Source organism: Tenrec ecaudatus, chromosome 1 (genome assembly GCF_050624435.1).
Source record: "Tenrec ecaudatus isolate mTenEca1 chromosome 1, mTenEca1.hap1, whole genome shotgun sequence".
NCBI classification, from domain to species: Eukaryota; Metazoa; Chordata; class Mammalia; order Afrosoricida; family Tenrecidae; genus Tenrec; species Tenrec ecaudatus.
The window spans coordinates 3,613,685-3,623,847 of NC_134530.1; the positions used below are offsets into that span (position 1 = coordinate 3,613,685).

The window sequence follows — 10,163 nt, forward strand, 5'->3', positions numbered from 1 at the left end:
GGCCCAGGGAAGAGGCGACTGAGACTCAAAGGAAGCCCCCTTCTCCCCTGTGCTGTGGTGGGGGCACCTCACAGCTGCCCTGGACAGACAGAGGCAGGGACACAGGGGCAAACCTTCTCACGTCTTTATTCGAAAGGCACAGCTAAGCCCACCCTCCTCTACAGCATCCCCACGCCTCTCCGCAGAGATCGCACGACTGAACACACATGAGTGAGTGGAAAGTTAGCAGTCTAAAAGGCTATATACAGACACAGGTGTGTGGGTGTGGCTCTTTTTAAGCCCCCAACATTTTTCTTTTGAAAATTCACTTTCTGAAAAGACAAGCTAGTATACTGGAGGGGGGAAAAAAGGGCGGGGAGGGGGCAGGCGGTGGGGGACAAAAGAAACAAAAGAAAACAAAACAAGAGACAACTTTAGTACCCTCATTTTTATTTGGGAAGGGGGTGGGGAGGGGAAGCCTGGGTTACCCACCCCCACCCTGCTGGTCCCAGCTAAGCTTGCTGCCCCTCTGTCCCCCTCTTCTGATGGGGAGGGAAGAGAGAGGACCAAGTGGGGCATGGAGCACCCAAGAGCAAGGAGAAGCATGGGCAGGAGGAAGGTGGGGGCAGAATTTGGGGTGGGGGGAAGACAAGGAGTGCCAGGGTGGGGAGAGGGGAGGGGGCAGCTAGCATCTTATCGCATGCAGTGCCAAGGAGGGTGGCTGTGTTGTGCCCCCCGGAGCGCAGGGTGGTCTGTCAGTTACACATTTGCAGAACGAGGAAGTGCAGGGGGTGCTGAACTTGAAGGTTTTGCTCCCTTTGGTCCTGGCAGCCTGGGCTGTGATGTGAGCAGGTGGAGGAAGGGGGAGGAGGTCGGAGGTCGGGAGTGGAGTGTGTGTGTGTGGGTCGGGGAGGTGCAAAGCTAGGGGGCAGCCCCAAGAGCAGAGCTAGGGCCCCAGCAGGTGGCTGCCATAAATACTACCGGAGTTGAACCAATCTGGAGCTATACTGTGGCTTGGGCACGAACCTTCCTCTCTCTCCTATCTGTCTCCTCTCTGTCCCTGCCTCCCCTCCATCCCGGCCACCCACTAATCAGACTTCTCCCCGTCATCCTCCTGGTGGGTGTCCCCATCGTGCCCATTCTTGTCTTCCTTGGAGAGGTGGGCCTGGGAGCCCAGGGCGGACAGTGAGAGGAGGCCGGTGCCCGCGCTGACCGCTGGCAGTGAGGGCGGCTGCAGCCCCACGGGCAGTGGGGTGAGTGGCAGGGCCAGCGCCTGCAGCTGGGACAGCTGGTGGGCTTGGAGCTGCTGCTGCAGGGGTGAGGAAGGGGAGTGTCAGCCCTCCTTGCCCCAGGACCCACCCACCCACCTCCTGCACGCCCGGCCCATGCCCTGGACGTACCCGGATGATGGAGTTCAGCTCAGGAGCAGTGACCTGTTTAGCCCTCTCGATGGCTCCCAAGACTTGCTGTTGGTGCTGGAGGGAAGGGGTGGACAGAGAAGTCAGGGGACATGTCTCCATCCTGCTGGGCCCATAGCTCCTTTCCCATGGCTTTCCACTGCACCATAAAGTCCCCTCTCTCAGCCATCTCCTTTCCCCAAGCCTCAGTCTCCTTATCCAGAAAACAGGGATAAACAGACAGAAAACCCACAGGGGCTTAGGAGGAGGTCTTCGGCAGAGTGTGACGCAGGCAAAGAATGAAAACCTATGGGGCTCTTAAAACCTGCTCAACCGTACAGGGCAGTCCTGCTTTCTGGAGCTCCGCGACTGCTCTGAGATCTGATCTGAATCCTGGGGGTGGGGGTGGGGTGGTGGGGTGGGCCCCGTGCATTCTCAAGGGGTTGAGTTCAGGGTGCTTCCCTGATGGCCCTCCCCTGAAACCTGCCTCTCCCGCTATCAGATGCTAGAATCCACCAGTTTCCCTTTGCGCTTTGACTGCCAGGAAGCTCCCACCAAAACAAGTACAAACCTAGGTCTGAAGGGCCTCATGTGCCTACCTTACCTTGGGGGATTTTACTGTGCCCTAGTGTGCCCAAAGAATTGAGTTCTGGAGATATTTCATGGTACGGTATTTCATCTGAAGGGATACATTTCCATCCAGCTGGGAGAAGGAGCCTTAAGGGCATGGTGGCTGCCAACCCAAAGGGCAGCTGATTTGAAGCCACCAGCTACTATTTGGGAATTACTGGGTTGTCTGCTTCCAGGGAGCCCTGGCGGTGTAGTGGTTATGCATTGGGCTTCAATCCACAAGATCGGAGGCTCGAAACCACCAGCTGATACTTGAAAGGACTAGGCTATCTGCTTCCATACGGATCCGTAGTCTTGGAAACCCCATGAGCTACTTCTATGCTGCCCTATAGGGCTCACTATGAGTCGGGACTGAGCCTGAGGCTCGGTTTGAGGAGAGGGCAGCAACAGCTAGGACTTGTTCCGTCTGAGGACAGGGGGAGGGTGGTGGTGGTGGTCGTGGTGATGGAATGAGTGGCTAGGTTTCAGACCAAGAGTCTCAGAGCTTAAATCTGAAACCAGAAATCTCTCTACCAGTCAGATTCAAACAACAATTCTGTTTAAGGCAGTGGTTCTCAACCTTCCTCATGCCAGGACTCTTTCATACAGGTCCTCATGTGGTGGTAATCCACCCCCAGCCATAAAATAATTTTCGTTGCTACTTCATCACTGTCAGTTTGCAACTCTGATGAATGGGGCGAGCCCTGTGAAAGGGTCAATTGACACAGGCTGAGAACTGCTGGTTTAAGGAGTTCAAGAAGGCCTACCCAGCCTCTTGCTCTTGTAAGAATACTCTGGAGGGGGTCAAATAGACCACAGTGAGGGGAAAGGGGAAAGGTCAGGTCAGAAACTGGGGAGGGCCGGCGGGTGAGGGGAGGTCCCTGCTTACGGGGGAGGAATGGACTGGAGAGGGAGGATGAGGATCAGCCTAGTCCAAAGAAAGAAGTCATCCAGGCGACTGAGTCTCGGGGTAGAAATTGCTGAATGGGGTGTGTGCTCTGCTGTGTACATTCTCAACACCGATATAAAACCTGTTGAGGAAGAGCCTGGGGTCTTGTGTGTGTACACATGCATGCACACCTCATCCTGTGTGTGCTGTGTCTGCATCAGCCTATCTAGGTCTGTGATTATCTGCGAGTCTGCTTGTGTGTCTGTGTCTGAGTGCAGACAGCAATAGGCCAAGTTCACTTCTGACTCAGAGTGACCTTATAGGGTACAGGTTCCCAAACTGATGTGGCCTACTGCCCCCTTTTCAGAAAAACAGAGCAAAAATACCCCCAAACCAACAACTCAACCCTCCCTTCCCCCCCAGGCAGTGAAAAACTTCTGTGCTAGTGCCCGGAAACCAGGCTAAAGTGTAGGGGCTGCTTCTGTCACCCTCTGCATGGGGCAGTATTGCCCACTTTGGGAAACACTGCTGTAGGACAGTCGAACTGCCCTTGTGGGTTCCCCAGGTGATAAACCTTCACTGAGGCAGACAGCCTCACCTTTCTTCTCGGAACTGCTGACCTGTGGTTAGCAGCCCAGCATGTAACCCAGGTGCCACCAGGGCTGCTGTGTCCACCCTCTATCTGCATGGACCGGTGGGTGTCTCTGGACATGTGCACTCATGTAAGTATGTACATAGGCAAATACATGTGAATTTGTGTGTGTGCATACCTGTGAGAGCCTGTGTGTGTCTGCGTGTGCATTCATGTGTTTGTGACAGCGTGTGCACACGCATGTGTCTGGGTGTGTGTGTGTGTGTGTGCATGTGCATGCATTTGCATTCCTGGTCCCAGGTGCCCAGCAGCCCCAGGTAGCCTGAGGGTAGAAGGCAGGCGGAAGAGCGGAGGTAACCTCCCCCCCTTTCCTGGAGTCTTGGCATATCTGACATTTTTCCTTGGAGAATGAGTTACTGGGAACTCCAAGTAGCAGGGTGAGCCCCTCCCTCCCACACCCCACACTCCCCAGGCCCAGGCCAAGGAGGCTGCTTCTGCTCCCCTCCCCCCCACTGCCCCCACTCACCTCTTGGGACAGGTAGGGCAGGACCTGGGCACAGATGCCGTTCAGCCTTTTCACAATCTCAGCCTGCAACCCAGAGCAGCGAGGTCAGGTGGCTAGTGGGGGTGGGGGGTGCTGAGTAGGGAGTGGGACCCAGGCCACACCACCAGGGGCAGGCAGGGGACTTCACCATACTGCGGCCAAGGACGCTGGGCTCTGGAGGCTCCCAAAGGCAGTGAGGAGGGAGAGTTGGGGGCATCACTGTTTTAAGACCATGGTGCTGCACAAATGGCACGGGAGAGGGCCAGGGGTCTCCAGGGTCAGGTGCAGGGTTGACACCGGGTCACGGCTGCCCCTCACAGCCACAAAGGAGCCAGGCAGGGGGTTGGGGGGAGTGGCAGGTCCTCCCAGTGAGGGAGCAAGAACAGAGGAGGGGGAGGGGCACGGAGGTAACAGGATCACAGGGCTGACTTGGGGCTTTGCCAAAGGGCAGGATCCTACCTGCCTGGGGGGAGGGGGAGGGGCGCCGGGCGGGCCTACCTGCTTGTGCATCTCGATGTTCAAGCCATAGGACATCTCGTAGTACTGTGGGGGGTGGGAGGGGCAGAAATGGGAATGAGGCCAACAGAGGTGGGAGACAGACATTGGGGTGGGGGGTGGGGGATAGACAATTCATGAGAACAGGATTCCCGGGACTAGATGCCCCAGGTTCCTGCATTCATTCTGGGACCCAGCCCCTCCCTACACATTCCTTGGCTTCTAATCTTTCCTTTCTATGCCCAGTCTGAGGGTGGCCCCAGACTCCAGCAGGTGGCCTCCCTGGATATAAATAATTGAGGGTAAACAAAGCCTGCTGGGACCTGGCTCTGAGACCTGCAGTCCCTCTCCGATGCCCTGGCCCTGACCCCATTCCTCTTCTGCTCTACACGCCCCCCCTCAAGAACCCCAAGTTTGTTCCCAAGCCTTCCCAGCCAGCTCCTACTAATTTTTCAACACCCCTGCGGCAATGTCCCACCTCCACACCACCCTCTTGGTTTTCAGCCCCCAGTCCCAGGTTCCCCTTCTGCCCCACCCCCAACCCCTGCTAGGAGACTAGGGGGTCTCTGCCTTGCTGCCCACAGGTTAGGCAAATCAGGAGACTCTGATTACCCAATGAAACACATTAAGTGATCCCGCAGCTGAGAAAGACATCAGGCCAAGAGGTCACGCCAGAACAAGGAGTACTTGGGGGTGAGTGGGTGTCAGCTCTGGCACCAGGGAGTCCTCCCCACAAAGCCTTGGCATGGAAGGGTTAAGTGTCAGGACGGCCAGGCCTTGGGGGCAGGGAGGGGCCCTGCAGCTGCCCCCTGTTGGTTCCTGGCTCTCACTGCCAGTGGCTCACACATTGGTGGCGGCTGCCAAGGACAGCCGGGGACCTGGCAGGCCCAGGCTGCAACCGGCGGTTTGGCGCCTCGGCCACGGCCTCGGCCGGCAGCCAGGCCAGCACAGTGGGCTCTGCGCGGCAGGGGCGCAGAGCGCACAACGGAGTGGAATCCCTCTCAGTGGAGCGGCGGGGCAATGGGGCGGGTTGCTGCAGCAGCAGCTGCTCCCTGATGGAGGCGGATGTGCCACACCCCCTACTCTCGGCTGGGGTCCCCCCCAGCTCACTACACCCCCGCAGAACGGCTGGCGGGCCATTACCATCACGTAGTGACGCTGCATCTCTGACTTCTCGCTGGCCAGCTTGTCACACTCCAGCTTCAGGCTGAGGCAGGGCAAGGGAGGGAAGAGGGGTTCCAGGTTAGGCACCCCATTCGCTCTACAGGCGAATGGGTGAAAACTGAGGCCCCAAGGCCCTGTCGAGGGGCTAACCAACCAGTCCCAGGCAAAAGCAAGCCCATCCCATGCCGGGAAGGCCCACCAACCGGCTCTGATGGGGACCAACTCAGCCGGTTGGTGTCAAACAGCACGCAGTTTCCCGGTGAGTGTCCAGTTTCCTCGCCCTGCGACTTTGCAGGCCCGGTGGTGGAAAAGGTGCCGATAATAAAACAACCACCACCAGCAGTGCCGGCCCACCAGGCAGGGCTTCCAGAACCTTCTACTTGGCTGTTTGACTGGGATTGGCTGCGGCATCTCCACTGTTTGACTCCGGCTGATGTAATGGGCAGATGATGTCAGGGACTCAGAGAGGGTGAGTAACTGGCTCAAGGTCACAGAGCCAGGAAGCCAGCAGAGGAATAAATAGCAACAGCACCTGGGCTGGCTGGTGATGGGGCTGGGGCAGGGAGGGGACAAGGATGGGAGTCTCCAGGCCCTGGGGTGTAAAGTAGGGGAGGGCACTGGGTCAGAAGCCCCCAGAAAAACCTACCTATCCCTCCCCACAATGGGCTTTCTTTAAGCTGGGAGATGGTTGAGCTCCCCCTGGTTCCTGAGTGTGGGTATCAGTGCAGGAGGAAACTGGTAGGTGAGGTCAAAGACCTAAGGATTGGGGGAGGGTCCAACTGGCTGTCCCTCCACAACCATCATCACTAACTCTCCATTTCAGGATTGCAGACGGTTGAACTGGTTCCACAGCTCAGTCTGGCCCCGAGAACCTTCCTCTGTAGCTGGGACTTTCCTCCTCTGATGGGTGCCATCCTGCCAGGGCGGGGATCATGACCAGGGCTCGGGAACTTCTGACAGGAAACCCCAGGATACAACAAGCACCTACTAAGGGCTGCTGGTTCTAATCCTCAGCCCCTGAGCCCGCCCAAGTCATGACAGGCCAGACCCCAGACATGCTCCACAGCCAGGGTTTGTCCCCGCACCCGCCCCAGTTTATATCCTTCTAAAGGTGCATTACTTGGCAACATTAAAACAAATTCATAGAGAGAGAAGGCATTTCACCCCAAGCTCTAGATCTCTCTGGGTCTTCCTTTTTAAGGGAAGGACCTGTCCAGCCTGGTCAACCCTGGGTGGGCCCCTGAGCTGGCAGAATGGACCCCAAACTACAGGCAGACACCCAAGGCTGAAAAAGGGGATGGTCCAGCTTGGTCTCTGACATGGATCATGTGAGGTGGGCCAGGGATAAAGCTGCCAGCAACCCCCATATCACTGCCAGGGCCCCTGGGGCTGCCTGACAGGCTGTCACTCCCTGCACCTCAGTTTCCACATCTCTAAAATGGGTGCAGTAATAGGGGCACAGGAAGGGCTCCACAAGAGTGTATGTATGTCCAATAGTTAGGGCATGAGGAGCACCCCAAAAGGCTTTTTAAAATATCGATCAATCATCCTCTTTATATTTGGCAGGAAAAAAAAACAACCAAACTCATTCCAAGAGAGCGGTTTTATGGGTGTAGGGCTGAGGCCCAGAAAGGGTCCCAGGGCCCCCTGGGATTTCTGGTCAGGTGTCCCCTTTCTGATGCCCAAGCATGGATGGCCCTGACAGCAAAGGAGTTTGGGAATCTGAATCCTTGGCCTGGAGAGGCTGAGTTTAAACCTCAGCTTATTCTCTTGCTGTGCACCCCACTCCCCACCCCTCCAGATAGCCCCTAACCTCCCAGTGCCTGCACACTGACTGTCAGTGCCTTCCTTTTAGACCAGGCACATGGCAGAGTCCTGGAGAAATGTCAGAAGATTCCATTTGGGACGCAGAGCCCCCTTTAAGAGTCTGTGGGAAGCCAGAAACCTGCTCCCCCAAACTGGGCAGAGAAGTAAGATAGGAAAGAAAGAAATTGGAGGTGGGGTGGGAGAGGAGGCCAGGGGGACTCTTGGGAGTTGGAGGGCTCATCTCTAAATCCAGAGACCTGGTGGTGTAGTGGTTATGCACTGGGCTGCTAACCACAAGGTGAGCGGTTCAAAACCGCCAGGAGCTCTGCAGGAGAAGGCCAAGACTTCCTATAGAACTTCTGTAAAGAATTACAGCCTTATGGAGCAGTGCTACCTGACCTATAGGGTTGCTATGCAACAGCACAGGCTGTTGGCAGTGAGTTTGTTTGTTTGAGGTCTTTGAAGGATGCCTCCTGGGGATGTGGGTCAGATACTGAATGGCTACCTGCCAGGTGGGCAGTTCAAACCCAGTCTGGTCTGAGACAGAAAGAGGAGGCTGTCTGTTCCGGTTAAGACTGTAGTAGTCATTACTGAGTCAGAACTGACTGGACTTCAGTGGATTTTGCCTGGGGGTCTTTTACCTGTTAGGGGTGGGTGGGGAGGGCTCTGTTTTCTGTGACTTGGTCTTCTCATCTGGGAAACGGGCCTGTTTTGAAGACTACATGCTTTACTCTTGGTGAAACGCTCAAGCTGGAAGCCAGCCTGCGATAAAACCTCCGTGTCTTTTGCTTTTGTTTTTTAAGTGTGTGTGTTTCAAGTACATGGGGGGAGGTTGGGAGGGAGAGGTTTGCAAAGACCCCCCCCAACCCTACCAGCTCACCTGTGGTACTGGGCCTGCAGCAGCTGAAACTCATCTTTGATTCGGTCGCAGGAATCGGAGGTGGTGAATTTGAGTTGTTGGGGGAGGTGCGAGGAGCCCTGTGAGGTGGGGGCTGCGGGTCAGGTCCTGGAAGGGTGGGGGGGCCTCCTTCCCAGGCCGCCAGGAGGCGTCAGGCGCTGCAGCTGCAGCACCCCCCTCTTGGCCCACTTCCTGGGACCGTGTTTACAGCCTTCGGCGCTGCCCCCGCCCCTGCTTCCTGCCCCCCGCCTCTCCCCGGGGAAGCCGAGGAGGTGGGTGATCTTGGAAACGCCTGTTCCCCACCACCCCACCCCCAGGCTGTGGGAGTGCGTTTACAGGCCTGCCCTTGATGGGGGGCAGGGTGCGCCCTCTATCGCCCCTCCCGGAGAGAGCATGCATGTCATGTCGGAGCGCCCCAACCGCCAGGAGCCCCAGCCACCCGCCCCCCCACCCTGCAAAGTCCCCTTTGGGGGAGGGGTGGCTCAGCACTCGTAATACTGCAGGATCCTCACACCCGATCCCCAGCGTCTTTCCCCAGGGCCACATTCTTCCGGGAGGGGGTGCCACGGATCGCCGCCCCCCAACCTAGGCCCCCCATAAACAGCTCCAGATCTAGGGGTGACCATGGGGCTCCCGAGCACCTGGGACTAAACCAACACCGCCAAGTGCCCGGCCGGGTTCAGTAGGGGGAGGGGAGAGGCGTGTTGGAGAAAGGGTCTGGGACTTGGGTGCCGTGGGTGGCGCCAGGCCGGGCGCTTGGGGGGCAGGGTCTGGAAGCAGGGGTGGGGGACGTAGGGCCGAGGAGCTGTAGGGGAATCGCCAGACCAGGAACTGCGCGGCGGGGCTGGGGGCAGTGGGCCCGGGAACTTGGGGGGCTAGGACCCGGAAGCTCCAGGCCCGGAGGGGGGGTGCAGTGGAGTAGGAGCTGGGGTTTGGGGCGCTGGGCCCAGGAAGTCGGGGTGGGGGCGGCGACGTGGGGCCTGGTCGTGGGGGGGCGCCGGGCGGGCCGGAAGGGGGCCGCGGCGGGCCGGGCGGGCCCCGCTTACCGAATGCCTGCTTTGTGGAAACATCATGTCAGTCGCGGCGGGGGGCGCGGGTTGCGCCCCGGCTGTGCGCCCCGGCTTGGGCTGCTCGGGGCGCCGGGCGCCGCGCCTTTGTCCCGGCGCCGATCGGCCGCTCCCCGGCCGCCGCTGCCTCGTTCGCCCGGCTCGGCTTCCTGCGCCCCCGCCCGGCCCGCCGCGCCCCGGGCCCGCTTCCTGCGCGGCTGCCCCGCCTCGCCGCGCCGCGCCGCCCCCGCCGCTCTATTGTCTAATGGCGGCGCCGCCGGAGAGGCCGGCCGGGCGCTGCTGCTGCCGCTGCTGCTGCCGCCGCTGCCGCCGCTGCCGCCGCTGCTGCTGCCGCCGCCGCCGCTGCTGCTGCCGCTGCGGAGCCTCGGCTCCACCTGCTGCCGCCGCCGCCGCTGCCCCGTGCGCGCCCCCGAGGGGGGGCGCGCGCCCGGGGAGCCCTGCGGCGCCCCACCCCCCGTCGCCGCCGCCCGGGCCGTGACCTTGGGCTGGGCCGCAGCCCCGGGCCCCCCTGGCTGTCCGCCTGGCCTCAGTTTCCCTCTAGGCTGGAGGAAGGCGCTGGGCTGGCCGGGTCTGCACCACTGGCGGCCCTGTCGCGGCGCGCCTAGGCTTTGTGCCACCCACATGCTCCGTGACCTTGGAACACGGGTTGTTGTCTCAGCGCCTCAGTTTCCCCGCCTGGCTGTGGACTAGGCAAAGGGACTCCCCGGCGTCCCACCTGCCTTG

General features: G+C 59.4%; 1 protein-coding gene across 1 annotated transcript; it reads right to left on the reverse strand.

Moving 5' to 3' along the window:
• Positions 1–412: 412 nt before the first annotated feature.
• On the reverse strand, positions 413–9,701 carry TLE5 (TLE family member 5, transcriptional modulator). Its single transcript, XM_075544948.1, has 7 exons — positions 9,420–9,701; positions 8,356–8,453; positions 5,649–5,712; positions 4,509–4,553; positions 3,993–4,055; positions 1,380–1,454; positions 413–1,288 (listed from the first exon to the last, which is right to left on the reverse strand). The coding sequence occupies exons 1-7, from the start codon at positions 9,444–9,446 to the stop codon at positions 1,067–1,069; spliced, it is 594 nt and encodes a 197-aa protein (XP_075401063.1). The 5' UTR covers positions 9,447–9,701; the 3' UTR covers positions 413–1,066.
• Positions 9,702–10,163: the final 462 nt, after the last annotated feature.